This window comes from Neodiprion fabricii, chromosome 5 (genome assembly GCF_021155785.1).
Source record: "Neodiprion fabricii isolate iyNeoFabr1 chromosome 5, iyNeoFabr1.1, whole genome shotgun sequence".
NCBI lineage: Eukaryota > Metazoa > Arthropoda > Insecta > Hymenoptera > Diprionidae > Neodiprion > Neodiprion fabricii.
This window is the reverse complement of record NC_060243.1, coordinates 24,359,407-24,376,238: the sequence shown is the minus strand read 5'-3', so window position 1 is coordinate 24,376,238 and position 16,832 is coordinate 24,359,407. Positions and strand designations below refer to the sequence as shown.

Sequence of the window (16,832 nt, the reverse complement as noted above, 5' to 3'; positions counted from 1 at the left end):
GAGCTGTATTCTTAACGACGCGTCATGCCAAAATTATGACGTTCATATTATCCAACGGAGGGGGAATGAATATCCAAAGCGTGTCTACGACGCCGTAACCGCAGCCTTAGAATTAGGGGAGGGTGTCGGCTGTTCCAAGTGTGCGATGATATTAAAGATAAGAAATATATTACCGATCTGCCCTTAAGCTGCAAGCTCCTGACAAATCGCACGGAACTTGCGGGTGTATTCGCCAGTTTGAGACGTCACGATTGCTCGGCGACGTAATGAGCCGTGTCTCGTACCGAACGGAAATTTTCGTTAACTGCAAGGAATTTTACGAGGTGTTAAGAGTTTCGCAATTTGAAAAAGGGAAAGAAAAAGAAAACAGAAAAATTTTAATCAATCTTACGATTTTTTAGGTAACGATTTTTCACTCTAGATCGTTTTCAATTAGTGAAAAACCTGATAGATTCGTTCAACTTCACTTTGCGATTTCTTATTTTATCATCTAATTGTTTTTAAATTCAACCAATATTAACGACGGTGGAAAAATTCCAACATTTAATTGAGTATTGATAAAAAGGATTCTTAACATAGCGAAATCTAGCGAATATTCGAGATTTTGAACAATGTTTAGGAGATTTTAAACGAAGCATCGGTGCAAAAGCTTCTTTCAAAAATGCGACATCTTCTGTTTTCGTATTTTAAAAGATATCCGCGAAGCTTACGGATATAATAATATGATAAATCTTGCGACAGGAATGATAAGGAGTATAGATTTATGGGCAACCGACCTTTTTAAGGAGTGGTTCGAGTCGGAGCGTAAGAAGGGAGAAAGAAGGGAGACAAGAATGAAAGCAGGACAGAATTCGGCGAAAAGGTGAGGGATATTGGTTTTGACACGAGAATCCGTTGTTTCAGGGTTCAGGAAACCGACGGTTCGTTCTTCGAAAGCTTCACCGCGCTGTCATGGAAACAGGAGAACCGACGTCTTATGGTTCTGCAGGAGGTGGAGGGCAGGGCGGAGGTCCCACCCCCGCCCTCGAGGGAGCAGGGCTTAAACAGCGCTCAGAACTACAGACTCAACAAGAAAGAGGTAGGTAAACATCGCGTGGGGAGCCGTTCACAGCCTTGTATGCTAAGCTTTCACACACCCGGGGCGAATGGGACGGGATATATCGACTCGTTTCACGTCTTCGCGCGGTCCGTTTGAAGAGCTTTTTTCCTCATCTTACATCGAACCGATACAACTTGGAGCCGCGAGACGCAACGAATCGTCGCGTCGTCGCCGCGATGCGTGGTTCAAACTCGTTGGTATCAAACGGAGAGTAAATTTCTTTCAGAATGTAAGAATTTTCTTTTACGGTACCTACTGACACGAAGGACTTTCTTCTCCGTGGCTGTTCTCAGTCTGTAAAGTGATGCTTCAGATACAGATGAGTTCGAAGTCTTCATGCGCAGTTCAAAGTGCGCAACGAAACTAACCTATAAAGATCTCGGCGCGCATGCGCTCAGCACTGATGTCACACCGCTGAAACGACAGATCGCACATAACCTCAATTATCTCGTGTCGTATTTGTAAACTTTTTTATACCTGTGCTGTAAAACGGAGCGTGAGTATTTTAGGGTCGAATAATTATTTCAGTACTCGCCTCTAGCTCGTACTAAAATCATTATCCTTGCCCTACAAAAGACCTACTTTACTGCCTTTACGGGCACCTCGCGTAAAGCGAGCTATTCTTAGAGGAACCGTTGTACCGTTTATCCTTCCGAGTTATATATTATTGTTCTATGTCAAGTTTTATTACAGTATAGTTCTTAAAAGGTTTTCGTGGTTGTTGATTACGAATATAAATTCAGATTTTTAACATTGAAGGTAACGGATCTTATGCGGAGGACAAAAGTTTGAGAACCTAATCAAATTTAGACGAAAATCTAAGCACAGGGGTTTGTTGGGTCGCTTGTAACGAATTCGAAGTCTAATTAATTACGAAACTTGACAATGGTGGGTCCGAGTAGTTGACAGGATTTTTTTTTCATTTTATCGAATGGAAACAAAAACTTTCACTCAGAAATTATTGACATTTTTGACCTCGATATTGGATCCGCCATTTTAAATTTTCAAAATCTTGCTTTGGATTCGTAATCAGCAGCCCTAAAAGCTCATGTATAGGTACCGGTTTGAGTCCAAATTCGATCAAATTTTTAATCTTCATTCAAGCTATTGGATACGCCATCTTGAGTAATCAAAATTCAATAACAGATTCTGATTCGACGGTCCCGAAAACATTTAAATTATTCACAAAAATGTTTGCAGCGTTAATTCCCTCACAAATTGATTATTCCTTCAATTTTCATGAATTTCTTCCATCAATTTGTTTATAACAATAGCAATATACGATTTAACGCAATAATTATTCTGCCGTGTTCTGGAGAAAAATTAATATTAGTATACTGTTAGAAATAAACTGAAATTTAGAACTATTTTTTATCGCATGATAGACAAATCAAAGTACGTATCTCGTAAAGAAAATCGTTTCTTTTCGAATCTTATTCCAGTCATTCGGTGACAGTAAAAGAATCGGATTAAATAACCTCGAAACGGGCGTAAAATTTTGTGTCGTTCTCAATGTTCAGAATTGATGTAAGACCGTTTCCGTTACTTAATATAATCGAAGCGTACGATCGTAATTAATTGTTAATTTGAAAAAATCACTTCAAAGAACTGAATATTTCTCATATATCTCAACGGTGATATCGTGTTCACAGGTTATACATCAAAAGAAACAATTTCTTCCTATCCCGTTGCGTCAAGCTTTGTCGGTACGGTTATAGATGGTGTTCGTGCTTCGTCTCGGACTCGCTACATGAGGAGAAATGATCAAAGAGCGATTGAATTTCAATTGACTCTCCTTTCCTCCGGCTTACCTTCGTCTCCCTGTCTCTATCTCTTCCTCTCTCTTTCTCTCTCAAACTCGCCGTTTCCTTCTCCTATGATAAAACTGAGATTTTTCTAACAAAAATTACGAAATATCAGTTTTCAGCTCGGAGCCGCACACTGCGTATCCAATTTGTGTGCAAAGCGGAAATTGACTCGACCTCGGGTCAAAGTAGAGCAGAATCTTCTGTCAACTTGAAAATTTCTCACTCGGTGTACGTTTTTTCGTATACTTTTGAACTCCGGAAAGATCATTTTTTTTACGAGGATTTAATAGCGAAATATTTTGTAACTTGATTGCTGCCTATCTGTCTTTGAAAAATTAGTCGCGTATTTATTAATTATTCATCTATTTAATATTTCATCAATTTCCTGAACGAAGTCTCGTATTTTCTTTCGTGAAATTTTGAGAAACGTTTTTACTGCTATCGTCGAGGCTTTAGTTTACGTAATTTACATTCAAAACACAAATCAAGTGCGTTTCAGTTTTAAAATAGCGAAATTTTTAATTATTCCCATCTCATCGCCACATTTTTGTTTTTTTTCTTCAAATTTTGAGTTTACGTATACGAATAGTAATACGTGATCAAAATTTTCAGAGAGTATTTTTACTATTTTCAGTCAGCAATAATCATTTTATCATCGGGTCTCTTACCAACTACTTGTAAATTAATTTCCTTCGCTAAAAAATTATTGTTCTTATCATTTTCCAGTCTGATGAGACGGAATTTTCTTCTTTTTCACATCGCCTAAATTACCCAATAAAATGAAATTCAAGCGTTAGAACTAATTCAAGCCCTTTTACGAGTTTGTCAACATAAATAGCCCAAAATCTCGAGTATGGTTAATTAAACCAGGTTTCATAAAACATGGTAATTAAATATATAATCTCGAGCTCAACGCGTCCGAAGATTATACGGTTAGACTTGTAGCGCTAGTTCCAACTTTCCCGGGAATTAAGTGATCGATCGTCACCGCGGTGCGGCCAAAACTTTCCGCCAACGTCGTCGTCGCGACGCAGAGGTGAGAAAATTGGAGCAAGTATAACCATCGACGAGGATCGAGAAGGGCTCTCGGATTCGGATCAAGTTATCGTTTCTCTAATCACGGTGTACCGGATTCGTTCATGTGTACAAACAACCCTCGAGCCAAGGACCATTCGCAATTAAACGCAGCGAAGAGCTGCCGGGTTTGAGGGCACGCTTTTGATGGTTAACCAATAAATTCCCGATCAGATATGTCCTTCGCGTATGCGCCGCCAATGTTCTGGACAATTCGATTCGAACGCATCGCATTGCCGTGTGAATTATTGTCAATCGAGAAAGGTGTTCGAAGGATGTAAGTTTACTTTATCCAAGGTTCCCAACGCTTTCTGTAACAATTTTGGGTCATTTGATTTATATCCCTTTGAAATTTTGACATTCGCTGACAGACCGAAAAATTATTCGTCAAATCGGATACGAATATTTATAGGAATGCGTCCAGAGATTGTCTACCGATGGTTAATTTTGCTTTTGAAAAAGAGTCAAGTTTTTCATTCAAGGGTTATTGAAATTAATCACGTGAAAATATGGTCGTATCCAGTTCACGTGGAAATTGTTAAGAAAGTTGACGTGGATTTGAAATTTCGTTACGATTTTAAACAATACCCAATTTTTAGACCGATATTTAGATGTATTTTATCGTGTCATTTAACATGTGAATACGATTTAATACGTAACATATCGTACAACAAATCATAAGGTACAGATTATAAGATAAAACATAGGTTTCGGTATTTATTTCATCTCATAATATATATTTCACGATTTATCAATACGATTTGTTAGGTATTAAATCGTATTCACTTATTTACGTTATGTGATTTATAACAAAATAATTTTCAGCAGGATATAGTGCAAATCAAATTTATTAATGGGTCTTCACGACATTGCTCTGAAATACGATGTTTCAAATTCAGTACAAAATGACAAAAAAAAAAAAAAATAATCCAGTAAACGGTTGATATTTTATGAACGATTTTTTTTTTCAATTTTTGGATCGACGTTCTCACACAAATCCGAGTCTTATTTTCACTTCGAAATATACCATCTTTTTTACAGTAGGTCGCATTTTTGTGCAATGGATGTAACTGCACACCAGAAGCTCCATGTTTTAGGAGAAAAAGAAAAAAACACGACCAGAAGTTTCAGGAAAATCAAAAACTGAATCACAGATAATTCGACTCAATTGTCTTTGGTCTCACCTTTGAAACCGTCGGTTTGTGATATTTTTTTATATCGAGAATCTTTCCGACCGAGTTCTACATTTGATACAATATCTCCGGAGCTTCGTATTCGTCGCAGTCGGTATTTGGAGCTCGATACAGCCGCAGATGCAATTGCGCAGAGCATAATCGCGGCTTCCGAAGTGTGCTTTAACGGAGTCTCGAGGTTCGTGTACCGAGTTATCTTAATTGGCAGGCGTCCGGCGTCCGGCCGACTCTAATCTCGGAGTCGTTCGATATCCTCGTCAAAGTAATTGAAGCGGATTATCTGGTCCGACAACCTCCTTCTCGATTATAATTGGATCGTCTCACCGACTGCAGCTGATGCGATATCCGCAGGTGTGAGAAAACGTGCAGCCTTCGTCCAGCCGACGTCTCTGAGCCGCCGTGTCACCGACGGAAGATCGTTTCTTTTTGTGTTTTGGCTCCTAATGCGATGGAAACGAGCTTCGAATACTCCGAAGGCCGTTGATTACGATTCACGACGTCACAGCTGGCCGACGAAGAATTTTATACTTTATTGCGAACACGCGTTTGACTGCAAAATTTATCAGAATTTTTGAACATTTTTTTCAATCGATTTTCTCAGATACGAATTTCATTCAAAAGCCGTTTACTTGGGCCTGGTTCGGAAATTTGTGCTTTGTTCAAGATTCATTCAACGTATGAAGTTACGACTGGAACTATTTTTCATCTGCTTTTCATTTAGCTCTGATTCATGTAAGACAGTTTTGCCACGAGTTCAAAAAAATCTGTACTTCAAAATGGATTGATTCAGAGAGTAAAATTGTTAGTGAAAAAACGCGAAACTAGAAACAATAAACTTTCGGACTCGATCAATCATATCTCAGATTTTTGAAAAATCGTACAGCAACGCAATATCTCAAAAATTGTTAATAGTCAAGGTTAGTAAGTTTTTTTTTTTGTCATATCAAAGAGTTCGTTCGATTAAGATTATTAAACATGACTTCCGCCATTTTCAAATTTTCAATACATCATTCAAATTCTCCCATACTGGATTCATTTTTCGAATGACTCGACGGCCAGTTTTCCAAATTCATGAAATTCGATCGTGGAGAATTTGGACGAATTCGATTCAAATTACCTATTCGAAGCAGAGGTTTCAAAATAGGTTCCAGATTCGCGAATCCAGAATTTCTCGACGCTCGTCAAAACACTAATAAAAATGCATATCGGTTTATGCCGCATGACGAAACTCTCGAAGTTCACATCCTGTATCCCAAGTATATTCCGTCACGAGGAGTTTACACTACGAAGGCCGGCGATACCTTATTTTGCCGGTGAGTTAAGCTCCCGAGAAACTTGAACCAAGTTCAGATTCACCCTTGCTTGCGAAATATCCCCAAAGCTAAACCACCACTTCTGTTGGCTCCGATATACCCTCGAAACTCTCCTCAGTTTCCCGAGTTCGCCGAGTCGTCCAGAGGGTGCTGAAATTCCCGCGACACGAATGTCGGCTTCGCAAGCTAGGCAGGGAACCGGTTGTCAACTCGTTACCAAAACAGAAAATACAATCCCTGTACATCCGTGTACGTACATCTATGCGTTTCTACATAGAGATACAAGTAAGCGAGCAAGCGGATGATCCGGCTTACAACTGCTAACGGCTCGAGTCACTCGAACCAGATCCTGTGGGAACAGTCAAAGCTTCCCTGGAACGGATATTACCGGTAGCTTCAAAAGTTTATACATCTTTCTTCAAACTGTGTCGTCACCGTCGTTCTACGATGGTTAGTGATTGGTGGAAATTTACGTGTCCCATGGAAAGTCAATAATGAATGCCGAGTTCCGAATTCGAAGTATAACGTGAAATGGAAATGAAAGAAATTGAATTTTTGAGCTTCCTTCGCCGTAGATTAGAAAAAAACCTCAATTATTGTCGGTTGGAAGTAAAGCAAAATTGAACAAGTTTTTGAAACACTTAGAATTCAATTAAGGCTTCTGCAAATTTTTCTTACAACATCTGCTTTCGAATATTTTAACCAGCGAACGATGAAAGAAGTGCGAAATTCCGGAGCTTTCAGATAAGAAAAATACCGGATCGAATTGAAAAGTGTTAGGTGAACAATGAGATAAATTCATAAAAAATATAATCTGTGATGACAAAAGATCAAACTTTCTGAAAAAAAAGAAAGATTAGCGGACAAATCGTAATCTCAGTAAAAAGTCAAGACGTTTGAATGTGTCGATTTCTTGTTGAAATTTTATGAAAATTAATTGCAGTAAAAAATTTGCAAACGTGGAATTCAGGCTTTGATTTGCGCAAATATAACGCAGAAATTTCCACTCTTCAACGATGAAGAAAAAATATTGGAATAAAAAATAATCTCGTTGATATTCCCTTGACGCGTTGCATTTTAATTACCGAGTGATTAGATTTGGTTATACATTGTGTAACAAAGAGAAGCATTGTACGAAATGATACTAAAAAAGTTAGCCGTATTCACGAACAGAAGAGAAAATGAAAATAATGATAAATTTTTCAGATTATTCTACGGATTGAGTTGGAACTGATTATAAAATGCCCCGCTATTTTAATCGAACAGATGCCGCATACCCTGCAATTTTAATTAAGTCAGACATCATATTGCGTCCTGGATTAATTGCTAATTAAAAATTTATCGCGATTCAGTCAGGATCGTCAGAGAAATTGCTGGAGGTAACGATGAATCTGGTCACATAATGGCATGGAAACTATCTCACATCTATTATTATAATTATTATTCCCTTCGGTGTTCGTTATTGAATTTGGAATTTCCAATTTCAGTGCAATTATCGTCAACTATGCAAAATACGTACAAATATTTGCACTTGTAGTTTTCTTTCTCACGATTTTTGCACGTCACATCGTTAAGAATACATCGGTACAGAAGAAGATAAGTGACGTGAAGGAAGTGACAAAGATGAGAACGAAAGAAAAGAAATTGATCATGAAATCAAGAATCTCGAAGTGTAATTGAAGTTAATCGAATCGGATTTTGTAAAGAGAGAAGAGACGATTATTTCTCGATACAGTATAACAAGTAATGAAAATCCAAGTCTTCTGAATTACTCTCAAGTCTGCGCCTCGAAGTATTCGCAAAAAAAAAAAAAAAAACGATACGTGTTGTCAAAAAAGCACATATAAATTGATTCTGTTCAATTCTCCAACCAACAGATGTCCATTTATACAGATATCTGGTGCAAGGTATTTCACTTATTGACTGATGGTAAGGTTGATAATTAAACTGGTTCGGTAGTTGAAGTGACTTTGCAGCGTATCAATTAAGTCGAAGCCATTACGCAGTCGTACAGTGCATTAAGTATGCAGCTTTTTTTCGCTGCAATTTAATTGAGGCTGTTCCGAGAGTAGTTGGCCTTCGTGGATGCGACAAATTTACTCCGGGATAATTGGAAGGAATCAAGTGTTTACTTTTCGAAATCAGAATACATTAGTTATCGGTTTGCTTCACGTTGACTGCAACAGTTTGCGATATCGTCGTCAGACGATATGCAATATTCGTGAAAATATTCATAGGTCAAGTAATTCGTTTGGCTCGTCAACTCCGAAGTGCTTGTTGTAAAATACCCTCAAGGTATGCAAATGTAAGACAATTTAAAACAGCCCTCAAATTACCTAGAATAATCGGACAGAATAGTAAAAAATACTAGAATTCCTGATTAAAGTTGAAAAAAAAAAAACACTCATTCTCATTTCGTGCCAAGAAGAACAGTATTCTTCGGTTATGGTAAAAAATTAAAATAGTTGAGGACTGTGTAGTAACCGCTAGTAGAAATTTCTCTCTCGTTGTGTATTTCTGCAAGACAAAGAGTGCGAGGAGTGAACGACGTCTTGAGTGTTTGAAATTTTCGAGGGCAGGTGAAGAGTACATGTGCCTGCTCTTCTCTTCTTCTCTACGTATGTACCGAGAGTTTCACTTGAAACGATCTTCTCGACAATTGCAGCTCGTCTAGTTTATATTCGTGGCCAACCTTGTAAAAATCCGGCCATTCTTAATACGAGGGAGAGGTTATGATCGACTGTCACTTGTCGGCCGGTCGATTCTAGGGAATTTCTTTTTATCGGCGAAGGTTTGCTTCAGGCTGCGAAAATAGATGTCAGCCAATGAAAATTAGGCAATTTGAATCGCGCGCGCTATGAGCAGGTCCTTTCAAGAGAGCTTCTCGACATAAATCCTAACGTCTATCTAAGTATGTTCGCTTGTAACTCCAGAACTGCTCGACCGATTTTGATTCTTCTTTTTTCTGTGTACAGCTTCAACGTCTGGCCAGAACTTAGAAGACATTTCGTTACAACCGGATCAATACTTTTGAAGATATAACGATATTTGTAAGCGAAATCGGAACGTGATCGCACAATTGTGAGAATGCTGATTAAACTCTTACAGATAGAGGAAAGTTGTGTGGAAAAGTTTTAAAGCTCTCGATGAGCTCTGCAAAAAAAGTCTACGAGAGCATGCTGCTATGTTTGATAGTTTTTCCACGAAAAGCATTTGAAAAGATTAGCGAGCGGAGTCACGAGGAGCTAGTTTACAGTCAATGAATAATATATCAGCAACGCGACCCCGTGTTGTAGGTATGTCGGGTATATAGAACGAAGACAATGTTCACTCACCCTGCATTGTCAAGCCATCGGCTTTCACCGCCACGCTATGAAGACATTGAGCGTTTGTCACGCAAACCAATCGCAGTTTGCGTTCGTGGTGAAAGGAGAATTTCCATCTAGAACATGTCAGGGTTGGAACCTCTCGCTGCACTCGGCGTGCAGAAATATTCTTTTTTTTTTCTTTTTATCTCTTTCAGAATCTTATTTATGCGGTTTCTTTACTATTTCTATTTGTCCAAGGCTTGGTTTTTGACACTTAATAGTTGCAAGTGGTTTTCTAATAGGTGCAAGAAATTGGTAATGTATCGGATTTTGACAGTGTATTGACTCAGGATTTAAACGAATCACCTAAAATTATGTTAAAATCTTATGACTCGTCTTTCAGTTGATTGAATGCGAGATATTGAATAAAAGCAGGCTGTTGCATTGCTTGGAAAAATGGAAATTTGTTTGAGGAGAATCCAGCTTTGGAATCGTTAGAATATGAATCGTAAGTCATTCGTGATATTTGATGGGGAAAGAAACAAGTGTTTGGAAATGTAGAGAAAATTTCAGCAAAGTCGGGTACGACGAACATTTTTTTCAGGTTTAATCATACTTAGCGGCCCAAAAGGTGGCATATTTCCATCAACTGGAAGTAAACAGAAATGGTAAAATGTCATTCGAATAACTGTGGTCATGTATTTTTTTTTTTTTGATTAGCCCACTTTGGCACGGTCTCCCTTAATTAAACATGTCGAAAGATTTATTCCAAATCCAAAAATTCCGGACACATTATTTCCCAATAGCAGGTAAAATAGAAACGGAGTCTTGAAAAGCAATACCTCAAACGGTGATTTAAAGACGCTATGAAAAACTTTATTTGTTCTAATTACTAAAAACTATCGCAATGAGTATTGTTAAAACAACCGTTTGGATATTGCTGAAATCGCAAGGAAATATGGTACAAGATAACGATTCAATGTAATCAGAAATGTCAATACTCTATTTCTTTTGGCCAAAGCAACAGTAAATCTGTTTGTTCAGAAAACTGAAATTTCTTAATGATCGAAACACAGCGTTAACAGCAATTTACTGTTCCAAGTTATGATGAAATATAAAACGAGCTACCGTAATAAAAAATAACACCAACACATACCCACCAGGTTTTCTGGTTCCAGCTACGAAACTTATTTTCATTTTGTATCTGTAATTACATCTGTTATTCTGATTTGATCATAACTGAAAATAGTCAGCACTCCGCCGTTACATTACCTTCAATGTTCCAGATGGAACAATTGTATATCGAAGTGCTTTATACCGTCGCGAACACAGTCGGTGCCAGCACGGGACAATACGCCCACTACAAGGAGGATCTCTACAGATATGCCCAGGAAGCCTTCGGCGTTCCTCAAGACCAGCACCGGCGTTGCCTCAATATCGCATCGGAAGAAAAGGTCAGCCTTCAAATTCCTTATAAAGCAGGCGCACGTCTCAATCGCTCACATTTCATCATCTTCCATTAGGTTAGAAACGTGGCTTTTTTCCGTCGACGTAAGTTTCATGTTTTTAGGGATTTTCGGAGCCTAGGTCCACTGTTTCGTGGTTTCCGGGAAAAAATACAACGAAGAAAAGAATTATTGCTCAAAAATATACATTGAAAACCCCAGTTTCTCGCATCGAAATCATGAGAAGAAAACGAAGGTGCAAAAACAATTAATCATCAATTTTTCCCGTTCCGCCTCTGGGCTAAGTTGTCACACTCCGCAACTTTTTTTCGGAAATTCGAAAAGCTGTATTGAAACTTGCGTTGGAGCGACTAAAAATTTTCTCTAGGTGTGCCAGGGATGCATCTACAGTTCCCTAAATCTGATTCGAATAAAATTTTACTCGAGAAAATTCTGACAATCAGATGGTAAAAAGTGTGATAACTAGGACTTGTATCTCTTACATTGAAAATGTGTGAAAAAAAAATTTAGTTCTTAATTGCCAGGCTCAAAAATTCGTATGGATAAAAACCTTGGATTTCAAGCGTGCATGTTAATCGATTGGGATCGTAAACGAGAAGATTTTTCACCGAACGATTAAACCCCATTTTTGGACAATTCATCACTAATTCGAAACATGCTGTAACGTGTCAGAATCCGTCTACTATAATTTCACTTATAACCGCTAAATTCACACAATTTGATCAATTTATTGGAAGCTTACAATTACTTGATTATCCTTGTAACAACCATCCGACAACGGAGGTGATTCTTTTACCCTGATATGTACAAGTAAAACCAACCGGAAGTGTAGGTTCATTATTACCAATCATCGCGTAACTATCAGACAACGAAAGCTTATCCATTATCTTTATAATTTTCCACACACTCTCCTTTTCTAAAAACACTTGAAATTATGCTAGCTCCCAAACACGCGACACCCTCGCTCTTACAGTATTATAAATTCCTTGTTATCCCGTTAATCTGTTGCATAAACGAACATTAATTTCCCATGGCATAAAAATTGCCTGGCTTGTCACGTCGATTCGTTGCCTGCGTTCATTTACCTAACCCAAGAACCATTCGTAGCCCATGGTACAGTCCAAACGTCCTGAAAAGGATCTTGTAGCTCTAAGCTTCTGTATTTCCGCTTCGTTCTCAATTATCGTTGCGGAGAGCAATTAGGGCCCGACGGGTAATATTTTTTTAATAAAATGCGACCGGCCGCGGTGTCGCAACGCGCAAGCAAACTTAGCGAGTAATGTTTGTCCGAGGTTTTATCGTGACGGTGAAACTGCTTTTCCAACGACAAGTTGTCTGTTTGAAAGAGAATTTGCCAAGCATCCACTGCAACTTCTCTAAGAAACTTTCCCCTAGCATCGAGAGCCTCGAATGCTTTTATACTTGGACTGTATTTTCTTTTACCTTTTTCTTGTTCCTTGCAGCCACCCATCGTCGTCCTAAGTGTCGTCGTTATCGAAGCGGATGGACTCGAGGCGAAAGACGCTAATGGTAAGTCAATTTTTTTTTTTCCCTAGCAAATCCCCTTGACGGCACTTCCCATAAGGTACTCAGTGAGCTGTCGGGATTATTTACTACTGGTGTGGTGAGGCCGAAAAGTTTCAATAACGATAACCGGCAAGCTCGTAAATGTTGGGGAAATATTTTCATCCTCTGGCTTTGTCACCGTACTCATCGGGCGATATTTGCCAACTTTTTTACCCATGATTTTTGCGTCCGGTAATATTTCTTTCATGGGTTTCATGGAGGGGAAAGAAGCTGTGGAGATAACTAAAGATAGTCTCTGTAGCGTATCGTTTTTCTGAAATATGGCCTGTTTAGACAAAGCTTCAAAAATTTATCTCGTTGTGGGTTCTTATTCGGAATAAAGCGTGTCTGAATTTTTTTATTTCACAGCTGTTTCTTGTAACTTTTTTTGAAAAACTGTAACGTTAAAATAGATTGGGATAAACACTCTACACAACCATTATTACAAGCTTATAGCATATTTAATTCTCGAATTCGAGTCTGTGAACAAGTTTTTTCGTAACTCTACTCAATCTACGAAATAAGTACAGCTGTCAGGGAATTTCGCTCTCACTTGCGATTATTTTTGACCAGTCTATCTAAGGTTGCAGAGCTTTTTGAAGAGACTGATAGGCCAAAATTTAATATTTTTTGTTGATTCTGTGAAAAAAATCGATGATGTACATCGATTATATGAATTAAGTTGTAGTGTTTTAAAGTTACGAAGATCTCTTCAAAAATGCTTACTAGCAATAAGAAAGAAAATACATGAAAATACTTGATTTTGAGTCGGTTGAAAATGTTTAGAAATCTAGTGGATTCGTTCGATTTCACTCTACGATGGCTTATTTTATTTGAAAGAGTATTTTCTACAAATACGCTGGAATTTTTGTTTTTACTACGTCGGTATCGTTAAATATTTAAATATTAACGATATTGAATTGACCACTGGAAGAAAAAAATATGGGTATGTTAGTATGTCATTCTCGGAAATAGTCTAATAAATAAGATGAACAATCTTCGATGGAATTCGAACGAATTTATTAGAATTGAGAAAATTTTAAATCGATTTAAAATAAAGCATCAATTTCAGAGCTTCTGTTCGTAATTTCGGTATTTCTTATTTCCACATTTTCGAAGAGATATTCGTAGTTAAAAAACACAGGAATTTGATGAATATTCAATTTATAAAGTTGAATACTCCGATAAAGTTTTGGTCAACCAACCTGGTCAAATGAAAATCAAAGTACTCGCAGCAGGGCAGGAAATAAAATGTATATTCAAACGTGACTGCTGAATTTATCGTCAACGTTGCATAATGACGTTGTCACAATTACGACGGTGTAATAAACGTCTCGCTTCACAGGGTCGCGTACGCTACGTAATAAACAAAGATCGCTGCAGGCAGTAATGAGGTAACGTAGTTGGACCCTTACGATAATCTGGTTACTTCGAAGGTAACGAGCGTTTGTTTGACACAACGTTAAACGTCAGGGGTTGTAGAATCCCCTCGATGCGCTCGTGTTATACCTCCACATTCTACCGATGCGGGCCAATTAGAGTCATACTTCAGCGCTAGTTCCTTGAGTCTCAGCTTCGTATCTCGGGAACAGGCGAGCTTTTCAAGCTCGAGGTGAAAGCGCGATTGTCTGACAATAAGCATATCTCGAATTTAGGTGAACCGGAATGAACGTCTGACGAGGAGAAGATCACTCGGGAATTTAATGTACGTGTGATTTCGAAATTACAAGGGTTTCAAAAGATTTCAAAAGATTACAGTGATGTCAGGAAATTCAAGAGATTTCGAAAGATTGCAAAAAAATTTTAAAAGACTTGAAGAGATTTCAGACGATTTCAAAAGGTTGCAACAGACTTTAGACGATGTCAAGTATTTCCAAGATTCGAAGAATTTGGTAGGACTTTAAAGGATTTTAGGAATATCAAAAGATTCCAAAAAGTTACAGGGACGTCGGAAATTTTAAAAGATTTCAGAAGATTTCAAGAGATTTTAGACGATTTGAAAAGATTACGTGAAACTTGAGATGACTTCAATAAGTAATAAGTAATAAGTATCAATAAAGAATAGATTTCTCAGCAATCATTTGTTTGATTTTATGGTGTGCAAGAGTAAAGTATTAACTTTCTCAAAATACGCTCTTCGATGTTATTAATTTTGCTGTTAATCACACTGAATTTTGAAAAAAAAAAAAAATGTACGGAGTTGGTTTATTCAAAATGGCAAAACCCAAATAAATGCAAGACTTTGGAAAAATCTCAATCGACTGAACAAAGTGGCACTGATTTTTTGTTCATTCTTTTTTATGCATTTAGAAACTGCATCGATTCATTTTTTCTCGATGGTCTTTTTCAGGTGGATACGTATTTAGGTAACCGTTTTCTCGTAATCGAACTTTTGCGTTTTATTCACTTTTTTACCGAATTACGAAAGCTGTCATCCGGTCATTGACATTTTTTCTCCGAGGCAAAGAATGATTTCAAAAATTCAGTAGAAAGTGAACAATCTTTTTCTACGCAAAAATAGCTAGAATATCATCTGTCAAATTGCAAGCTGTGAAATTGACAAAAAATTCTAACTCTTGTTTATCTTCCACCGGTTTTCATAGTCAAATACTTAACGGGGTTACAGCGTTACAATATTAGCACAAATATTTGTAATTCACTTGCAGTGGATGCGGAATAATAAAAATGAAAACAAGGGATTGAATCTCATCCCTTTGAGATCGCTAAAAATTATTTAGTCATTTGAAAGGAAAAGAATTTGCCTTTTGTCTTAGCCTCTTCGATCAGACGGAGACACTCGCTCGTGTTGGATGAAAAATTCACCCGTAACTCAGACTCCGATATTGGGTTTCTCTGAAATCGACTTACGAGTTATGCCGCGTCATGTCTCAATGAAATATTCCCAAACTGCTTCAGTTGATTTTCATCCAAGTTGAGCTTCGGTGTTTGAAGCTATGCGACGTCCAAAAAACCCAGCAGCTCTATTACAAATCATAATACTAACCATTTAACCACTTACAAGGGTTTGAAATGGTCTTGCAGCGGGGTTCCAGATTTTTGTAACATGTCTATGACATAGAAATTTTCATCCTGTGATTCAGGGAATTTTTCAAAATGGAATTTGAAAGTTGACGAACTTGAACATCCCAGTAAACTTTGAGCAAACGATAAATCGATTCAGCAATGATGAACATTACGAATTGTTGGGTGGCTTCATGTTTCCAGTAAAAGAAAAGAAAAAACGATATTTTTCGTAAGTGCTAAATTATATCAACGTAACGATTATTAAAACCAGCGTAAGAGAATGATTTGACAATCATGGGACTTGATGGGAATAAAAATGGAGGACGAGTTTTAGTCAGCTTTGAAATATTTCAGATACTGTATTGTTTATTCTCTCTAACATTTCCAGATGGTCTCTGAATATTTAAAGCCAAATCTCTCTATTCGGAAAAATTATTCATTCAAATAATAGCTCAGTCGCTTTCTTCCTATTGTATTAGAAGTTATGAAAAAATACATCCGCATACAAACCGCGACAAAAATTTCTGCGTCGATTAGATGGAAAATTTTCAATTCGTCATAACGAAGAAAACTTGATAAACGGAGTCAAAAAATTGTCGGACTTTTTGCCATTCATCACTGAGGTTTTTACGATTTTCCGACAATTTATACCGAAGAGAACTGACTTTGTCGGGTGGATGATTAAAATGCGGTAAATACCGTGTAAAAAGATTTGCCTTTTTTCCAAACTTCCCGTCTCTTCGTCGTCGTTCTTCTGTCCGTCTGAAATTTTTTATTTTCTCTTTTTCGTTGAAACTTTACTCCAGCAGTTACGCACAGACGGTTTTTGATTCAACCGTTTCCGCTCGAGCTTAACGCGGGTTTAACGAGCTATATATATGCGTATAAAAACTCACACAACGGGTAAAACGCAAATAATGTTTCGCCTGACCTCTTTCGGTGACTCTTAAACCCGATATTACGGAACCCCAATAACCATGG

At 37.7% G+C, this 16,832-nt stretch overlaps 1 protein-coding gene across 4 annotated transcripts in view; it reads left to right on the top strand.

The window, feature by feature from the left end:
- LOC124182527 (BAI1-associated protein 3) overlaps positions 1-16,832 on the top strand; it is a 107,594-nt gene that overhangs the window by 70,614 nt on the left and 20,148 nt on the right. For all 4 annotated transcript variants that reach the window (XM_046569934.1, XM_046569933.1, XM_046569931.1 and 1 more), the window contains exons 4-6: positions 904-1,078; positions 11,082-11,249; positions 12,725-12,791. In XM_046569934.1, the coding sequence (XP_046425890.1) occupies positions 904-1,078; positions 11,082-11,249; positions 12,725-12,791 (410 nt within the window). The remainder of the gene's footprint in view (positions 1-903; positions 1,079-11,081; positions 11,250-12,724; positions 12,792-16,832) is intronic.